Here is a 20,089-nt window from a genome sequence, read left to right as displayed (position 1 = left end):
AAGTCTACATGTAATAACTACACAGTCTATAGGTTATTTCCTCTCTTTATTGTATTGAGTATGTTTGTTTCTGATCTAAAATACCATGTGAATTTCATTTGATTATAGCATGTTTTACCTTATACCCAGATACTGCAGGAGATGTAGGAAGACACATGTTTGAAGGACACAGCTAATTCAAATGAAAGTGTTCAATCATGGCTGAGTGAATACAAATCCCTAAGTAAGAATAGAAACCCAAACCTAGATATAGGTTTTAAAGGGAGACTCATCACTATTTTATCTTAAATCGCAACATATGGTATTACTTTACATATCTTTTGAATGATACCTCATTCAAATTTAAAGCTGACTTTTTGATCTCTTTGTTGTTTTGTTTGGCCACTCGGGGGCAGAACTCCGCTGCAATCAGAATTACACCCCTCTGTATCTTTAAAAAAAGAAGGGTACATGCAGCTTTAAATATGATAGGGTATAATCTGGTCACAAAGAACAATTATCTTACATCAGAACAATATAGGGACCAAGACTAGGAGTACCTCTCATTGGGAAAACTGAAATAACAGTCACAATGCAAGCTGTACTAAAACGTCATCATTGTTGTGCAAGTAACTATTTATAAACGTTCATCAATGCCCTCCTTTAACAAATATGGTATAGCTACAGTATAATTATGTTCTACTCAAGTCTAATAGTATGCTATTATCTTAAATATAATATATAAATGGTTAGAGATTGCCAGAGGATGGAATAGTATAACACGCCCACCGAAACCAACAATAATGCATGGGCACATTAAAAAGACACTTTACTGTAAAGTAATGTACTATTTTTATCAAGTTCTCCATTAAATACCTTGCGTATTCACTCTGAAATGTGTGCTGGACTTCCCTCATGCTTCTATAAACTCGAATTTAGGATTCTTTAAAAAAGACAAATAGAGGCATGCATTTGTTTTTTGTATCCAGGTTATTTTTGAATTGCTTTAACTGTCATTTAATTTCAAACCTTTATTTAACCCAGATTGGTCCCATTGAGATCATAGATCTTTTTCAAGGGGGACCTGCAACTGTACTAGCGAGTGTTAAATTATAGTTATTTTGCAAAAACCCTTCAACTAACTTTTGATCTGGCTGATGTGTCATGATCACCTATTGTGCAAAATCCACTTGTTCATGTCTTTTATACATCAACATGTGTCCCCTGTGTAAAGAGATTCTGAAAGCTTCAGGGAAAAAAGATTTGCTCACTTTTTGTCCCGTTCCACTTATATAAAAACCTGTCTGAAAATTAGCTGATTAGATTTTGGCCACTTTATGTCATTATCACCTGAATCTCCTCCTAGAGCACCATTGTGTTCTTTTTAACCAAATCTCTCTCAGAGGGGCGTGTGGAGGTGGCTCCTTATTTTTTTCATCTAAAGTAAAAGACACATAATCAGCACTTTTGAAACCGGGCTGAAACAGAGGAGTTTATGGGATGCTAAAATGCATGATCTGTTTGGTATTTCGAGCCAAACACTTCAGAGAAGTTTTTTGTATATGTCTGAGACCTATTTTATTTTAATATATATATATATATATATATATATATATATATATATATATATAGATATAGATATAGATATATATATAGATATATAGATATAGATATAGATATATAGATATATATAGATGAAAAACGGTATAATAGGGGACCTTTAAGGCCTATATTAAAAAGAACAAACTGTTCAGAAGAGATGTATACCAAACAATGAAAAGTCCTTTATTGCCATCAGAACATGAGTGAGAAAACCAGAGAAAAAATCGAAGAGAGTAAGGAGTCAACTGTACAACCAGCATCCACACAGGCACACACACACACACACACACACACACACACACAGCAGCCAGCAGCCTTTCAACAAGACGCGAGGGGTACAGATACATGAGGATATACAGTACTCACACAATGAGGTATAAAAGTAAACACAAACATACCGGTTAGGGCTTCCTCCACTCACACGCATGCAACTGAACCAAGGTACAAATACTCAAGTGCTCGTTCATTCTTTAAAAACACAACATACAGGTGAGCAGAAATGTATGACAGCAGCATCTGGGTCAACTCAACCAAACTCCCATTCATCTGTCTCTCAAAACCTTTGGTCATGTGGACGCTTGCTTGTCATGCACAATATTGCCCTTGTAAGGTAATACTTTGTAGGCGAAGAAATGGGTCCTTTTCTGACTCCACCGATAGAAACTTGGGCTTTCTTGTGGGGGCGGGGGATGTTTTTGAAGTCACCAATAGTTTCTTTTTCAAGACGTTAGTTGGACATTCAATGTGTACATTAGCAGCAATTCTAGTGAATGAAACAATGGCTTTGTAAATCAGATTAATAAACACCCTTTTCCTCATGCACAGGACAGGCACCACCTACTACTAAATGCCATGCAAGTTAGAAAAATAGACTGCAAACTCACGAGACAGAGAAATCAAAGTTCGTTCTCCAGAGAAGAGGTTGATTTCACTTTAATTTTTTATTTCATATTTTCTAAATATGTGGAAATAGCAACAAAGAAAAACTTGAGCGGTAACCAAGACAACAGTAACAACATGAGTAGAGAGCCACCGAGGTTTTTCGAGTCCCTCTCTTACGCCATTTTGCCAACCCAAACTTCCAGGTACAAGACGGGAAACCTCGCTTGTTGTTGTTTGCGCTCCTCTACTCCTGCGACCTACGCGCACCTGGTGTGTGTATCCTGTAAGCGTGGGCCTGTGTGTCATGTGGCTCTCGTGTCATTTGAAGCTGTCCCACAGTCCGCGGGTTTCCAGGCTCCCTCCCCCTACCCCACTAGCAGCACCCGTCCCAGAAAAAGATGGTCGCCCCTAGTGTGCATCCGGAGCTGTGCGCTGCAGTGGTTTTGACAAGACACAAGTGTGGCTGGAAGCTAGCACTGCCGCCCCCCTCCGACACAGAGAAAGAGGCACGGTATAGTTCTCTTTAAGTCTAAATCTATAGTTTCAAGTCTGCCGTCCGTCTGGTCTCAGCCTGTCCTGTTTACAAGGCTGTAGGGAGCCACCATGGACCCTCAATAAGAGCTAAATCAGGAAAGAGGAGGAAGACACCCCCTCAGGCCCGTTGCTATCAGAGATGCCTCACCGTGCGACCCGCCCAGGGCTACGTTTTGTTACCTCACCCCTCCCAGTTTTGTTTTGTGGTTGCCAAATATCTCACACAAACACGGGCACGTCTGCACCCCTACGCCGTCCATTCTACTCGGAATGAGAACAAGCGCCTTGAATTTTGTGTTTGGCACCAGACTTTCTTCCTCACGTTGGCCAGCCACTCTTTCTTTTCTGTATCCTTTTTTCACTCCCTCACAGGTCTGTCTTTTTTATAACCAAAAAAAAACCTGGAAGAACACCTCTCCCTCGTTTTCTTCCTCTTAGGAAACAAAAGCAAACTTAATGGAAAAACTCAAGTTTTTTTTTTTATTATTTTTTTTTTTCAAATTCAAGGCACAATGTCTATCAATATTCCAATCTGTCTGTCTGTCTCCACTCCCAGGTTCAGTGTGTGAACGTCGTGTCACATAAGCTATTGGACTGTCTGCTTGTACGCCGCTCCCTACAGCTTACATCTCTCTCGTCTGTACATTAACACTGTGAAGAGACGCTTCTGTTTTGGTTGAGAGAGCGACCGTCGAGTCCGAACCAGTGATAAACAATGAACAAAATAAACATAACGAAAAGACACAAATAAAGACAACTGTTTGTAAAACAACAAAAAAAAGTCTCGTCCTGTTTCTTGTATTTCAGTATTTTTAAAAATCAAGTCATATCCACCAGCTCTTTTTTGGCAAGCTAGTTTTTTTGTTTTTTTTTTAAATAAGCACTAAGTACTGATAGATAGGATAGCATATACCGTTAACGTGTGTTTTTAAGTAGATGCGTTTGTCGTTTTTTTGTACTTTTATACTCTCATAGTAGGAATTCAGGTATTTTGTCAGGTACTTTTCACTCATCAGTTTAAGGTTTAAGTTAATGCAAGCAGGGACAGAGTTTGCCATGGAGTCTTGCTCTAGACTTGGGTTCGCGAGGGGCAGGGCCGTCTCTTTACGAGACCCCGTTGACCAAGGTCAGGGTCTCGCTGGCCAAGCTCATGCCTTTGGGGGAACCCATGGAGGGCGTTCGCTCATCCTTTGTGTCGCTGGTCCCGTTCTCCTGTGGGGAACAGAAAGTGACAAAGGTGAGAATGGACCAACAATGTAATTTACGGCAATGCAATAGTTCTTGTTTTCGTGCCAAACTGTTGTAGTACAGGTGACACAGTTTAGTCCACAGATACATAGATGTGCAAATCAACAGGTCAATAATATATATATACAGTGGGGCAAAAAAGTATTTAGTCAGCCACCAATTGTGCAAGTTCTCCCACTTAAAAAGATGAGGCCTGTAATTTTCATGCTAGGTATACCTCAACTATAAGAGACAAAATGAGAAAAAAAAAAAAATCCAGAAAATCATATTGACTTTTAAAGAATTTATTTGCAAATTATGGTGGAAAATAAGTATTTGGTCACCTACAAACAAACAAGATTTCTGGCTCTCACAGACCTGTAACTTCTTCTTTAAGAGCCTCCTCTGTCCTCCACTTGTTAACTGTATTAATGGCACCTGTTTGAACTCGTTATCAGTATAAAAGACACCTGTCAACAACCTCAAACAGTCACACTCCAAACTCCACTATGGCCAAGACCAAAGAGCTGTCAAAGGACACCAGAAACTAAATTGTAGACCTGCACCAGGCTGGGAAGACTGAATCTGCAATATGTAAGCAGCTTGGTGTGAACAAAATCAACTGTGGGAGCAATTATTAGAAAATGGAAGACATACAAGAGCACTGATAATCTCCCTCGATCTGGGGCTCCACGCAAGATCTCACCCCGTGGGGTCAAAATGATCACAAGAACGGTGAGCAAAAATCCCAGAACCACACGGGGGGACCTAGTCAATGACCTGCAGAGAGCTGGGACCAAAGTAACAAAGGCTACCATCAGTAACACACTACGCTGCCAGGGACTCAAAGAGAGAGCATTTAGATGATCCAGAAGAGGATTGGGAGAATGTCATATGGTCAGATGAAACCAAAATAGAACTTTTTGGTAAAAACTCAACTAGACGTGTTTGGAGGAGAAAGAATGCTGAGTTGCATCCAAAGAACACCATACCCACTGTGAAACATGGGGGTGGAAACATCATGCTTTGGGGCTGTTTTTCTGCAAAGGGACCAGGACGACTGATCCGTGTAAAGGAAAGAATGAATGGGGCCATGTATCGTGAGATTTTGAGTGACAACCTCCTTCCATCAGCAAGGGCATTGAAGATGAAACGTGGCTGGGTCTTTCAGCATGACAATGATCCCAAACACACCGCCCGAGCAACGAAGGAGTGGCTTCGTAAGAAGCATTTCAAGGTCCTGGAGTGGCCTAGCCAGTCTCCAGATCTCAACCCCATATAAAATCTTTGGAGGGAGTTGAAAGTCTGTGTTGCCCAGCGACAGCGCCAAAACATCACTGCTCTAGAGGAGATCTGCATGGAGGAATGGGCCAAAATACCAGCAACAGTGTGTGAAAACCTTGCGAAGACTTACAGAAAACGTTTGACCTCTGTCATTGCCAACAAAGGGCATATAACAAACTATTGAGATGAACTTTTGTTATTGACCAAATACTTATTTTCCACCATAATTTGCAAATAAAGTCTTTAAAAATCAGACAGTGATTTTCTGGATTTTGTTTTCTCACTTTGTCTCTCATAGTTGAGGTATACCTAGGATGAAAATTACAGGCCTCATCTTTTTAAGTGGGAGAACTTGCACAATTGGTGGCTGACTAAATACTTTTTTGCCCCACTGTGGTGTGTGTGTGTGTGTGTGTGTGTGTGTGTGTATATATATATATATATATATGGCCAACTTATTAAAACCCTCTTTCTAATGCACACGTTTTGTTATCGTATTTATTTGTATTTCCAATTTCATAGCATAATAGATGCTTTTCAGTTTATGGTCTATAGTTTCTTGGGAAAGTGCTTGTTCAGTGTTCGTACAGTGCAATACTGATATATCAGAACAATTCCTTTCTTTTAATAACCCAAAATGGTTAAAATGTTACATCAGTACCCAGCAAAAGAACGTGTATCCATCCCTGATAGTTGCAGTGTGTGTTTGTGCCTTTACCTTGGGCTCGGAGCCAGCGTGGTTTTCCTTCTGGGGCAGGTTCTGTCTGCTCTGGGACTCAGCACGGGATATGTAGTCAGCAACAGTCACTGGAATCATCAAAATATGTTAGCCAGAGCAACACATTATACATTCACATGTTTTCAAATGTTCTGCTATTTCTTTGATAGGCTATCAGCACCACAGTAGTAATAAAAACAACTTGTATATATCCAAATACAGATTCTAACAGATTTAAAAGCAAGTGATCCATGATGATTGTATTGAAAAAATAATATTTGTTCTGAAAAGGTAGATGAAATAAAAAGAAAAATTATGACTCACCGCCTTCAGCCGTCTGTCTGTCACGACTGGCTGAACCTCCCTCGGGGCGGTTGCCACGGTTGCGACGGCGCCGGCTTCGGTTGCGGCGCTGAGGTCGGGCTTCATCATCTGTCAAATGAGAAAAATAAAGATGACCATCCCTCATAATTTCTGATTCAATTGACAAATACTTTGATTGCAGAGATGAGATGACAACATTAAGTGCTCACCCAGTCCGTTCTCACTGGGGGCGGCCTGGCCGTCTGACTCTGCGGCAGCATCCATCACGCTGGGCTCCTGGTCGTTACGGCGACGTCTGGAGCGTCTGCGGCGGTCTGCCACGCCGTCAACAATGTCAGATTCGGCCTGCTCTCCCTCGCCTTCCAGCAGGGAGTACGGGTTACTGTCCGGGTCCCTCAGCACTGCGTATGCCACAGAAAATATGTAATACAGCTACAATTGCCAATGCTTCACTCCTCTTTGACATTTATTTGCTTTAGTTTAAACAAAAAGAATGCTTTAACAAATAGGAGTGAAAACTGTGAATATCCCTCTATAGCTGGTATTATACCAGCATTTCTCAAAGTGTGGGGCGCAGAGATGTGAAAGGTAGGTCGCGAATGGACGCGATGAACGGGAGACTATTATTATTATTAAAATATTTTTTTGGACATCAGGCCGGAATCGAACCTGGGTCCTCGCGGGCGGTAGTGGACTGTTACAGCCGGAGACTCGTAACTTCGCAACGGCGGTGGATTTTCACAGCGCCGGACCCGCCAGAGCCTCGCAAAGGTGGGTGTTTGCGGTGGCGGATGTGGTACCGGCGCTGTGAAAGTCCATGGCCCACCTATGCCAGAGCCAGCGGCCCACTGAAGGCAGCATCCCACCAGCGGCAGCGGCCCACTTATTGAAAAGTATAAAGCTCCCTTTCATACGAGTCTTGAGAGCTGTATCCATAAATTCATTTAGTGCTCAAAGTGCACCAGATTGATGCATTTAACGGGGGTGCATTCCCCCGGACCCCCCTAGAGCAGTGGTTCTCAACTGGTCAGGCCTCAGGACCCACTTTTTCCTTAGTCAATAGATAGCGACCCGAAATTTTGAACCACTCAAATCTATTCAACAAAAAATCCTGCAGTAATATATACGCTTTGCAGCATACAATATTAATTAAAGTGAAGTACATACATATCCCTTATATCCCTTCACAGAACAAAATAATGCTTTTAAACAAGGTTTAATGAGATGATGGAATCAAAGCTGAACTGTATAACATAAAAAAGGCACACGTGCTGAAAACCTAACCCCAGAAGGGGGGTCTGGGGGGATTCTTCCCCAGGAGATTTTTTGAAATACTAACATACAAACTACCCATTCTGTTACACTCTGAGAAGAAAATAAATATATGTATTACGACATATTAATAATATTTTATGCCATTGTTTGTTTTTCACTCTGTTCTCTCCACACAAAGAGAAGAGCAAAGAGGAGATAGTCCGTGTGAAATACTATAAATTGTGGGTAAGGGTAGATAGCCCCCATTGTTCTGTGACCTGTCAATCATCAAACAGGGGGTCATATTTTATTATGTGTTCATTTTTATCTGAAGTTGTACCCATGGGTGTATAAAGAATATTTCTACCGCAAAGTTATTCTCCGTGAGGACTTCCGGCTACAATCTTGATTCTGATTGGCCAGAAGACTCGAAAAAACCTCAGCAAAGATGATGATGTTTTACTGCATGCAAAGCGTTAGAAAATCGGGCCTTCAAAATAAAAGTTTGAGTTTTTCTCCCAAAAAAAAAAAAGGAATTCTTTTTTTTTTTCACTCACATCTAGGACCCACTCGAAACGGGTCCGCGACCAACTTTTGGGTCGCGGACCACCAGTTGAGAACCACTGCCCTAGAGGATGTGAGGTCCACCCCAAAATAAAGCAGGTTAAAATAATTAAATACATTTTATTTTAGTAAACACTGAAAAAAGGTCCCACAGACCCAAACAGCACACAAAGGTTAAAGGTAAGCATATAATAATGTTAAAATGTGCTAAATATATACACTGCAAAAATGTCCTTACTTCATCCTGTAAAAGGCACATGCCTCATTTATAAAAAAAAAAAAGGCCCCTGCCCGCAGCTTCTTGGAAAGACATGCTAAGCAGCACCACACTCTAGGTTTTGTTTCTAATCTTATTATTGTAATATTAAAATGTTCAACCTCTTAGGACCGAGGGATGAAATGTTTAGCCCTAAACTTTGGCCATAACTACCTGAGCTGATGGAGTTGGAAGGCTTGGCCCCTGGCCCCCCACGGCCTCTTCCTGTGTTTGTGCCTCGGCCCCTTCCGCCCCGTCGGGATCCTCGCTCATCGGCCCCTAAGCCACGGGGCCGCTGGTCGCGATCGCCCAATTCCTCTGTCTCAGAAGTATTGGACAGCTCAGAGTTTGTGCCTGAATCAAGCATAGATACGTTAAAAAAAAAAAAGAAACACATTAGCATAGGAAATAACAGAAATATATCTTATTATCTACTTTACTTTCAAATATGTCCAGATTCTTATTACCATATCCAGAGTACTGGCTGTTTGAGGTCCTACGCCCTCTGCCACGGCCTCCGTAGGTGCGAGAGGTGTGGAGTGAGTTGCTGCTATCATCTGTTAAGTAACCTTTCTCCCGTTCAACACCGGGGCCCCCAGTTCGGCTAGCAGGAGCGCGGTAACCAACCCCGATCTGACGGAGCTGCTCGTCAATCTGGAGACGCTCCAGGCGCAGCTGCTCCACCTCCTGCAGGGGGGGACGAGGAGACAGTGGTGGTTAGTGTGCACTTCAATGTATATGATTAAGAACAATGCATGGAAAACTAAAAAGCAACTACGTAACCAGAGTGAAAAAGTATTTATCAAAGTGAGTCATATTCATAGACACTTTGTGTTTACTACAAATAATCACACACATCTGTTCATCTGTAGGGCTGGGACCAAGCCATTCTTAGAAAAAGTCTGCAGTGAGCTGGTGTTGTGCTTGTTATTAGGTTTAACACTCTGCCACTAGGGGGCAGTAATGTGTTACGTCCAGTGTGATAACCAGAAATGACTGGGCAAATGGAAAGAGTCATTCTTAAAGAAAAACCACTGCTGATTTTTTTTTTGTCCAAACAGCTGATATTTTCTGGATGTGCCTGGAATTAAAAATATGCATGTGGACACTGTAGAACGGAAATTGTCCCAATGTGTTTTTATCTTTAGACAGACATAAGTAAATTCAAAGTTTAAAGAGTGTTTAAATGTAAAAGTGAACTTAATTTAAAAGAGCTTTACAATATTGCCCATGTGACAAGCAACGCTCTCAATCACAGCACTCAAAGTTACAGCCAAATCTCATTTTAGAGTTAAATAGATTTACTTCATTCATTTAGTTATATTATCCTCAATACTGATTACTAGCATAAATAATATCATGTTAATGTTTTCAAAAAGCACAAAAAGTCTGTCCTCGAATCTTGTCGCAATATCTATAGCGGTATAAGGTAAACATTTTTTAGATGAGTTAAAAAACGGATCCGTGTATCATTCAAACTATTTTTTCCTAAAAACAACTATTATCTTTGCCAATCACAATTACATTTTTCTTTTCAGAAAAGCCAAATAGTTTGAGGGCGTGGGCATTTGCATCTAATGGCAGCTGTGCACTGACAGCAGTTTCTTTGGAGTTTAAGTAAAGGGTGACTTGGAGGAGAGGGGGTCTCAGTTCACGGCGTGACAGCTGCCTCCACCAACGACAGCTGAACCTGCAGGGGAGCGTGGAGGAAGTGAGGCAGGACAGGGGTCTGGCATTATTTTTGGACGCTGAGGGTCCAGATAGCTGGTAATCTAAACTCCTGCGTACCCTTCACCCCATCCCACAGAGAGGGGCTATTAATAAAAGCACATGAGGTAAGGGCAAAAGGAGGCGCTCTCAGCAGCTTTCTACATGTGGGGCTGCAAACAGGTGACCGGTATGAACTGAGCCTGCAGATACGCCCACATTTCCCAGCAGCACCCTGTCCTTACTCCACGTGTCACATATAAAAAATGTGCTTCTTGAAAAACGTTTGCTTGTGCCGAGATATTTTAAATCAGAAATACATTTATGAGATAAGTCAAAGAACAAATGTCTGCAATGTACACATTTTTGTTTTTTGAGTGACACAAACAGAGAAAGGGTACTGCTGCCACCTTTTGGTAAACATGGAGAATGGACTAACCTGGAGATAGGACACATGGTACTCCAACAGAGCCTGGGCATTGCTGATGTTCTCTTTAGTTCCCACAAAGACGAAGGGAACCATGCCCTGATGAAACACAGAGGGGGAGATGAAGAGTTATTTAATGTAAAAAGATCATCCTTGAGTTTCAGTGACAGGGACATTTCAATGACAAGGTAACAGTTCAGAACAATAAGTAAGGCAACTATTTCTGTAATGATTAGTTTTGAAAGTCACATCAAGAACACCCAACTCAACAGAAACATATCAACCCATCAGAGACAAAAGACAGTGCCCACACACAGCCAACATAACTGACAAATTATGTGCACAGGGCTGTGTGTATTGAAAGCGATGAAAACATAAGTGCTGGTGACAAAACAAGAGAGAGACAAAGCAGCAGAATGGAACAGTGTCAAAGTAGACAGCACATTGGACTTCAACACTCTGCTGCGGTTGATAAGCTTAGCCTAATACAGAGCAAAGAGTATTTTGTTTTTTCATGACTGTGAGGCCAGCCATTCGGTCCCATTCACCTCTTTAACGGGGGCAGTGTCGTCCCTGCCTGCCCCCTGCCTGCCTCCCTCCTCTCTGGGCTTTTTGTCGTTGTCTCCCTCGATCCTGACGCGGACCACGCCTGACTTGTCAACAATCTCCTGAATGACTTTGCCGTTCTTGCCGATGACTTTGCCTGAGGGAGAAAAACAAAAAATAAGAGGGTTAAAAGAACGTCATGATAGTACAGATATGCAAGGATAAGTAGTATATGAGCAGGAATGTGGTTTACTCACCCACGAGGTCCCTCGGTACGTGAAAGTAGTCTTCTTTGAACTCGAGAAACTCTCTAGCCTGCCTTACTGCCTCTGGGGACTGTAATAAACATATGACCAAATTCAAGTCAACACATCAATTGATATATTTGGACAAGAATTGACAAGCTCTTTAAAGCAAAGCATACCTCTCCGTAGATCCTGAATGTGCAGCTCTCCTCCTCTAACTCGATGGCTGTGACTCCGGCCACCTTCCTGGCCTGCTGGATGTTGGCGCCGTGGGAACCGATGGCAAGTCCCATCAGGTCCTCCCTGACCTTCACCTCCTCCTGGTACGCTGATGCTAACTGCTTACTTGTCTGGCAGGGGAAATCAAAAACACAAATGTGAAAAGCTAAAATGGCTCGGGCCTCTAATCGAGTAGTACGGGCACTGTTACATGCATTTGAGAGGATGTTTGAGAGTGTAGGTTTACCTCCAGATGTTTGGTGGCTTCCTCGTTGCGGGACATTAACATGAGTTTGGTACGGATGCTGCGGAAATGCATGTCGCTCAGAAGTGTTGCACGCTTTACTGTGGTTTCGTTTGTAGACTGGAAGACAACAAAAAAGGGAATAAGTTACAATTGATCCAACAACTGGTTAGTTAGTGTTTGTGAATATGAGGGTGTTGGAGAAAGTGGTGAACAATTCAGAATTGTGTTGATGGGTTTTTTGTCGAAAAAAATAACAACACAGCAAGACAGGAAGAGGAGGCTATGTACCATGAGCTAAATCAAATCTACACATGTAATAGAAAATACACCCCTTTTATGTAAATCACCGCAGCTCCTTTTAATTGTGCCGCATATTTGGATTTGGAACAAGGCCATTTACTCGTTCCTGAGGTGAGATGTGTGTTCCAAGTACTTACCAGCACGATGAGTTCGTGTGATTCGGTACTGTAGAAGATGCAGTTGGCTCCGATAGCTTTCCTGAAGTCTTTGTGAATGTTCTCGCTCTCACAGCTGTCCATAAAAAAACAATCCACAGGGGAGTCAGCTTTGTTATTCATGAGGCAGCAGAGGGTCAACATAACTGAGAAAACTACTGATGCAAGAAATTAACAAGTAAGGAACAGAGTCACAACATGTAAAATCATCCATTCATAAAGAAAATACTGCAATATGGTGCAATGCTGATATTACCTTATATAAACTTAAAGGTTGTTAATTTGACAATGCTATGACACTTACATGTCCCTCAGGTCTTCTGGGACAGGGATGGGGACCTTGTGGAAGGAGTTTCGAGAGGATGGGCTGTTGGGGTTGAGGGGCCTGATGCGCTCCGCTGTGACAATCTCGTTGTATGTGGCGTCGCATGCCGCGTATTCGATCACGTAGAACTAAAAAACAGCAGATTAGAGATTGATTGTAAAAAACATAGCCAGAAATGTCACAAATAATAAAGCTCGACAGCACAGAAAACCAAAGTAATAAAAGAAATGTGAAATGATGAGCAGAAATTGTATTTTCTTTTTTATGCATTGGATTTGAAATATGAAAATGACAAACAAGCACACAGTATTCTTTATTGTGCAGTTAAATAAGCACTGTAAATGCTCAAAATACTTGCTTTCTTTGCATAACAGAACATTTTGTTTTCAGTCAATATAAAAACAGCTGAATTAGCTGTCAAATTAGAAATTAATTCAGATCTACTTTCAAATTAAGAATATATTGATGTCTGCTTTCAATAAGAAATGAATAGATGTTCTGTCAAATTGGGAAATTAAACGTCACATTAAAAATGAATTCATTCTATAGCTTGTGTGTAAAGAAAAAGGGGAACCGTGACAGAGTGAGGCGGTGAGATGAAAATCACACACACCAAGCTCAAAGGACAGAATTAAAGCCATCAGTCAGCGCTAGACATTCCTACAGGCTCTTATCAGACTGCTCCAAATAACAGTACGACACCCGCAGCAGCATGACACCCGCAGCAGCCCCCCCCCCCCCCCGCTCAGTGGCACTACGACGCAGTCCTCTACATATCCCACTGACCCACTATTCAACCTGCAGCTGACTAACAGCCAGTTCCGGTGCTTGGTTATTAGGAAAAACAATGAAATCCACACAACATTAAGTCAGTGTGGAGAAAAGGCACAGGATGTATGAGGAATATCATTTGAAGGTACATTGTTAGACCACATGAGGACCAACTGGAACGTCTGGCTCACTACCCAGCAGTTATTATCTTACTACAGGCCTGTATTCACTCCACACAAGCTTCACAAACAGCTACTGGCATGACAACAAAACACTGAAGGCAAAGGGAAACAGAATTGCTCCATTAATGCTTGATAAATGAGAAGATACAGGGCAGCATTTTATAAATATTAAGTCCTTTTCCACCCTGTAGTCCCATGATTTATTTTTAGGCCAAGGAACTAACAACACCGTGAGCCCATAAATGTTTCGACGACATTAGAAAAAAGGCACATTAAAAGGTTAGGCAAGCTAGACCGGCTTAAAAAACAATAAGTACTTTGCTGTAGATTCATTGGAGGAAAACACGAAAGCCTCATGTTGTTAATATGTCATAATATTGTAAGAAGGTTTTTTTTATAGATGAAACTATTTTTAAATGGTTAAAAAAATATTCCATCTCTTATTCCTTTTTTATTTTATTTTTTAAAAGAGAATGTTCTTGGAACTCACCTCTCCCTTCATCATTCTGACCCGGGCCAGCCACCAGCCGCATGGCTCCTGTTCGTTGGCCCTGGAGTAAACCTGTGAGGAGAAACAAGGAATGAAAGCCAAGCAGGGGCCAAAAAAGACGCATATTTCACAACGAGCTAGATTGTACATTGGACAGATTGTATGAGATGTTAAGGACACATTTTATGACTGATAATTTCTACATGTTTATATAAAAATGATATTATTTATTATTTTCTAATTGCCTGCTCAAAAACACAAAAACTAAGTCACAAATCCCGACAAATGTATTTTTTTTATATTGTGTATTATTTATAATTCAAGTGATTTATGTATTTTCTAATGTGAATAAGTATATATTTAGCTGTTAATGTAAATTCAAAATGTTATTTTATTTGTATCCTATTCTATCTTTTAAATATGTTTAACTCTTTTGTAGTGTTTGACAACACTACTGCTGTAACAAAATCATTTCCTAATTTGGGATGAATAAAGTATCTACCTATCTATCTTGAAACAGCTTTTAGGCAGTCACATGCCAGAAGCCGTTATATAGTCATACGTAAACTTAGAAGGGCATAACCGAAGATTATTTAATTTTCTTCATTTAAAGTGTATATGGATGTACTGGAAACATCAATTAATACTAGCTAATAATGAGCATTATGGGCTTTGAGACATAGGTCCCACTCAGGTGGATGAGCTGAAGGAGGTGCAAAGCAGCCGGCCTTACCTCCACTTCTTCCCCTTCACCGATTTCCTTGAGGTATTCGGCTGGAGGAGGCAACCGTACGTCGCTGAAGGGCAACTGTCTTTCTGGCTGCCAGCTATGATGAGACGACACAGAGATGAAACACAAACAGGTCAATAAATACATTACAATTAAACATTGAAGTTGAATCCCTTTTTGCCCTGATGACATATTGGGAATGTAAAGACAATAACAGTATGGAACTCGTTTTTTTTTTGTTTTTTTTTTAAATGGGTCATCAAGTTTAATGAGGAGGTTTGAGGAACTGCGCCTGGCAAGTGAGTGACTGTTCATTGTATGATGTCCTTTTTCATTAAACAAGAATAAATAAATACTTCCATAAAGTGCAGTTAATAACTGGCTCATTTAGATATTAATTGCTATCATCTCAGGCCCCAAAAGGTGTCGTATTCAATCACTGTGTTTTACAACCCTCTACTCGGCCCATGTGCTCAGAGAAAGTAAGAGTAGGGAGGGGGTCGTCTAAAAAAAAAATGACACAGGCCCGATACTGCCACCCCCTCCCACCCTGCATACCTCGGGTCACTATTTTTAGGGTCACCCTGCTCTACACTCAGAGCCAAGTAGATAAAGAGGACCAGGGGGATGGGTGGGTAGTGGAAAAGGGACAGTAGGTGGGGCTAGGAGTATAGGAAAGCATGCTATCAGGGGGATCAGAGCAGGAGGTACAAAAACTGTTAGAGACGTGTATGGACAGCTGCATGCCAGGCTAAGGGGCTGAAAGGGACCATTTGGAACTGGGTAAAGCACCGGCTCGGAGCAGACGTCAAAACTTTAAATCACAACAGTTTCAGCTTAATTTCCCGAACATTTATCCATAAAGATAGATGGATAAACAGGACACTTACTTGTTTTCAAAAACAATTGTGAGTGAGTCTTCGTGGACATCTTTGATGAAGCCCTAAAAGAAAAAACAGAGACAGGATTTTAATTGCATGAATGAGCCAGAGAGACAGTGAGGAGGGGTGGGGCTGTGAGCATTTTATTCTCATGTAAACAACATTAGCCATGCTAACCAACAGCACTGAGATCATTGCTGAAAAAGAGCATCTAGGGCTTTTTTGGGAAGCCAAGACATAACTGACACAATTTCTCTGGCTGTGAGTTCTGTGCTGGATAAAGTGACGATGAACACTGACTCCTCCTGACAGCCTGGAAATATCTCTCGCATACACACACACACAATTAAAATGCAAGGGCTTTTTTGTTGTGTGTAAGTTTGAATACTACAGTTTAACAAGAGGCAGTTTTATGAGGGGACATGTATGGGGAAGGCTCACACAGCAGAGCCTATATGGACGTATTATCTCATAGAAAACTACGAGCGAGCGAGCGAGAGAGAAAAAAATCTGTCTCGGGATGCCATAAAGTTTGGCATCCATAAACCCACCAGCAAGCAAGGATCAGACAGGGGAAAATGGAGGGTGTGGCGTGTCCCTTGGTGTGACACTACCGTATATGGGACAGAGAGGTCAGGCAGTACCTGCTGGAAAGAAGCTGCTTATGTACTGCAAGAGCTGGCTAGGGTTTCAGTGTGCAATGTGTGTTGACATGTTAGGATTTCTACACCCCTTTACATCACATTAACAGTCCAATCTGAATACAACTCAGATCATCCATCACCTCCTTTTTGTGTTATGAGATAGTCCAAGTTAATGGTCAAAGTATGCCTCGCATGAATGATTAGCGTCCGTCTCTCACTGTAGGGATCCCAGTGGCATTAGGATGCTATCATCTGGAGAAAAAGACAACAGGTCTGACTGAAAAAGTGCTCATCCTCCATTTTCCAGAGGCACATTAGGAGACCGCTGCATGTGCATGTTATGTCCGGTGGAGTATTGCTTCCATCAAGTCGTACCAGGTCAAGGGGCAGGCAAGCCCTGTTTCTAACGTGACATGGGGAGGGGGGGGGGGGCGTTGAGTGGTCACTAGCTATTCCACAGTGACGTCCACTCATCCTCAGGCCAACAGCCACATGCAGGTCAATGTGGTGAGGAAGGTCCACAGGAGGCTGGTTTGCCAACTCCCCCTCAAAAAAAAAGACGTGATGCATTTTTTCCACAAAAAAGTTAGATACGCATTTGGTTTAATGGGAAAAAATATTAATAAATGTGCAACGTTCCTTATTAATGCCAAATATCCACTCAAAACATAAGAATTTAATGTGGAAAATCACTCACAATTAACATTAATAAAACTGTTTAGATCCTTGTTTAGGCATTTTATCAATTGGGATGGTATGGGCCTGCTGTTACAAAGATGCAGACTGTACACAGGAGAAATTGCCATTACTTGAAGTTGACAGGTGCAGTTTGTCCCCAACAGGTTGTGATTCTGAATCATAAACTAACTGACTCACCGACAGCAAAGTGAAGGAAGTGCATTGAAAAAGCACAATCAATTTATACCCTGTGTGAAACAAAACAGAAAATAAAGCAATACAAGTCTCCCAACAAGGAAAACACCATCAACTGGAGTATGACATTTAGAATGTCACTACAGGTAAGTGTCCATGTCACGCACTAAATCAGAGCTCCGAGATAATGGATGTAATGGAGGAGTGGAAATGTTCATTTATGCCCTAGCCAAACTGTCACCCTGTAAAACAGAACGACAGGTGAAGCCACACCGAGAGTAAATATAGGCTCATCCCTAAAGCACCATGTGGTCACTTGACAATCTGAACAACTGGAGGAGAAGTGCACATGGAGAAATAAACATGTTTCAAATTAAATAGGAATGTCACAAAATATTAAGATAAGAAAACAGGTTGTTGATAAGGATGATATCTAACTTCATCAGGTTTTTAACAAAAAAGCTCAAGTTACCCTATATGATAACTGCTCACCAAGACCCAAATGCATAGGACTCATACAAACATTGATATTGCAGCTGTCTTTTTATAAACAATAATGTAAAATTCAATTGGAAGCCACTTAATTGACATCTTATTTTGATGTCTGAAAGCCTGTGTCTAAATATGAAACTACACTTGCCTTCTTCTTTTGAAAAAGAGGCAGAATTGAAACAGAAACTCAGACTCTAGCTCTTCCCTGTCAGGGCAATACACACACGACCTAAGGTACAGTTGTGCAGCTGGAGGTGGGTAAAGGTACACAACAAATGTAAAGTATTAATGTAGTACTCATCATACTGAATCAGAGCAGGAACTGAACAACAGCTGTGTGATCTGCAGCTCGCTTCGGGTTTAAATGACTGCATCCAACATTGGAAGACAAAGCAAAATGCTATGAGAAATGGGTTATGCCATTTTAAAACTATGAGAATGTGGTTCCAATTACATGCTCTGTATTTTTTTTAAAGGCAACAAATATAGGCCGTACATGGTGATGACAAGTGTGCCTAGCTTATGAGCTAGCTAGAGCTAGCTACCCACCCCACAATGGCCAACCCTAATGGAAGGGGAAAACCATCCCGGTTTGTCAGAACTGGTCCAAAGCTACAATTTGTCAAATAGTCCATGTCTATCTAGGGCTGGACGTAGAAAGCAGGAAGCTGAACAGTTCTTCCTAAACTAAACTTTTATCTGGGACAACTGGAAACTACGACTTTAACCAGGTTACCTTGTAGAAGGCCCCATTCGAGCCGCGAACTTCCACGGCCAGCCCGTCCATACTCGTCGGTACGTCTCCACAGTTGAGCTTTTCTGTCGGCGCTACGACTCCCGGCGAGTCGGGTATCGTAAGGACCCCCAGCTTCGCCGGCCCGTCGGCGCTCTCCGGCCGCTTGTGGATTTCCAGTGTTTCGGGTGGCAGGAGAGGGGCAGCGGTGAAGGGGTTGGGAGATGGGTGTGATGGTGGCAACTATTGCAACGCAGACGCTGTCTCCAGCACCAGCAGCTCGTGAAGAAGCTCCGTTGTCTAATTCTGTCTGAACGTGGGATTTGGTGCTCGCGAGCTGAAAGGCACCGCCACGAGCAATGGTGAAGTCTCGACGTGCGCGAAGAGCAGAAGAAAGCTAATGATGCTACGGCAGGAGGATGCTAGCTGATGGATAATTAGCTGGGAGGCTAGCTATCAACACCTTGATTCCGTCAGTTTTCAGGGATGCTAGCTGCCTAGCATGTGATAGCCTGTCTGCGTTTGTTGGTTGTGCGTGTGGCGCAGTTCTTGCGTTGAATAATTTCGTCACCGGGGGTCGTTTCCTCAGTCTGTGGTGCAATTTCAGCGGCGTTTCTCTCCAAAAAAGCGTTTGAGCTGCACTGCCGCCCGGCGACTCCTTACTCCAACTACCCGTCCTCACAAATACACGCCGATAGAGTGGATCAGAGTGGGACTGAATGACCTCGAACATCCCACCCCTCCATGACAAAAACCCGCCCATTGGGAAACCCAGGGTTATGATTGGTCAATGACCTAGACAATCAACACTAGCTGTCACTTATTGGTTTAGCAAATAAGGGTTGGTCCATAAATGTGACCAATACTACCTAGGAAGTTTTATCCTCACACAATCCATTGGTTTTTCTATGCGTCAATTAGAAATGTATTCAAATTGACTGGCTCCATAGCTAATTTTGCCCACTCATTGATGAGTAAGGACCACCAGCCCCTGTGTAAACACCAATACAGTAAAGTACTATACATATAATGTATCACGCAAAAGTTCCAGTCCATGCTCAAAACACCAAGATTTACACTGACAGAGGGAAAAACTGAATAATTAAACCACAAAAGCCACAACAATGTTATTTGTCACAACATATTGCAAAAATAATAATGAAGAAAGAATTTCAAAACTGTCTACGAAAAGTTAGGTTATAGAATGGTTGCAAAGCACCGGGTGTGAAGCGGTGTGAAGCCCAAAGAAGACCAGACATGCAGGGACAGTTGGGAAGAAACAGCTGTGAGAAGCACACATCAGAGGCCAGAGGTCACAGGGAAATCCCCACAGGAATAATAACAGTTGTTGAAAACAAGGTTCAATATGGATAGGTTTCCATAATATTGCCGGCTACCTTAATATTCTATCCATCACAGAGAGTCCTTGCACGGCTGTTAAAATGGCGCATAACAAATAATTCTGAATAAAAAGGCTCAGAATACATGATTTGGATAC

General features: G+C 41.9%; 1 protein-coding gene across 1 annotated transcript; it reads right to left on the bottom strand.

Annotated features, from left to right (window-relative positions):
- Positions 1-1,743: 1,743 nt before the first annotated feature.
- On the bottom strand, positions 1,744-19,310 carry fxr2 (FMR1 autosomal homolog 2). Its single transcript, XM_079669353.1, has 17 exons — positions 18,595-19,310; positions 15,859-15,911; positions 14,972-15,065; positions 14,239-14,310; positions 12,775-12,923; positions 12,453-12,546; positions 12,016-12,132; positions 11,729-11,899; positions 11,562-11,640; positions 11,307-11,461; positions 10,771-10,857; positions 9,092-9,311; positions 8,799-8,978; positions 6,760-6,951; positions 6,551-6,658; positions 6,227-6,315; positions 1,744-4,209 (listed from the first exon to the last, which is right to left on the bottom strand). Exons 1-17 carry the CDS (start codon positions 18,643-18,645, stop codon positions 4,102-4,104), a joined length of 2,019 nt encoding a protein of 672 aa, XP_079525479.1. The 5' UTR covers positions 18,646-19,310; the 3' UTR covers positions 1,744-4,101.
- Positions 19,311-20,089: the final 779 nt, after the last annotated feature.

Source organism: Notothenia rossii (genome assembly GCF_949606895.1).
Source record: "Notothenia rossii genome assembly, chromosome: 3".
Taxonomy (NCBI): domain Eukaryota; kingdom Metazoa; phylum Chordata; class Actinopteri; order Perciformes; family Nototheniidae; genus Notothenia; species Notothenia rossii.
The sequence above is the reverse complement of the archived record's forward strand: the minus strand, read 5'-3'. Positions and strand labels throughout refer to the sequence as shown.

Coding starts and splice junctions, on each gene's coding strand:
- fxr2 (XM_079669353.1), bottom strand. CDS start 18,645: ATGGACGGGCTGGCCGTGGAAGTTCGCGGCTCGAATGGGGCCTTCTAC. Junction 15,912..18,594: donor CGAATGGGGCCTTCTACAAG/GTAACCTGGTTA, acceptor TTTTTCTTTTAG/GGCTTCATCAAAGATGTCCA. Junction 8,979..9,091: donor CAGCCAGTACTCTGGATATG/GTAATAAGAATC, acceptor TGCTTGATTCAG/GCACAAACTCTGAGCTGTCC.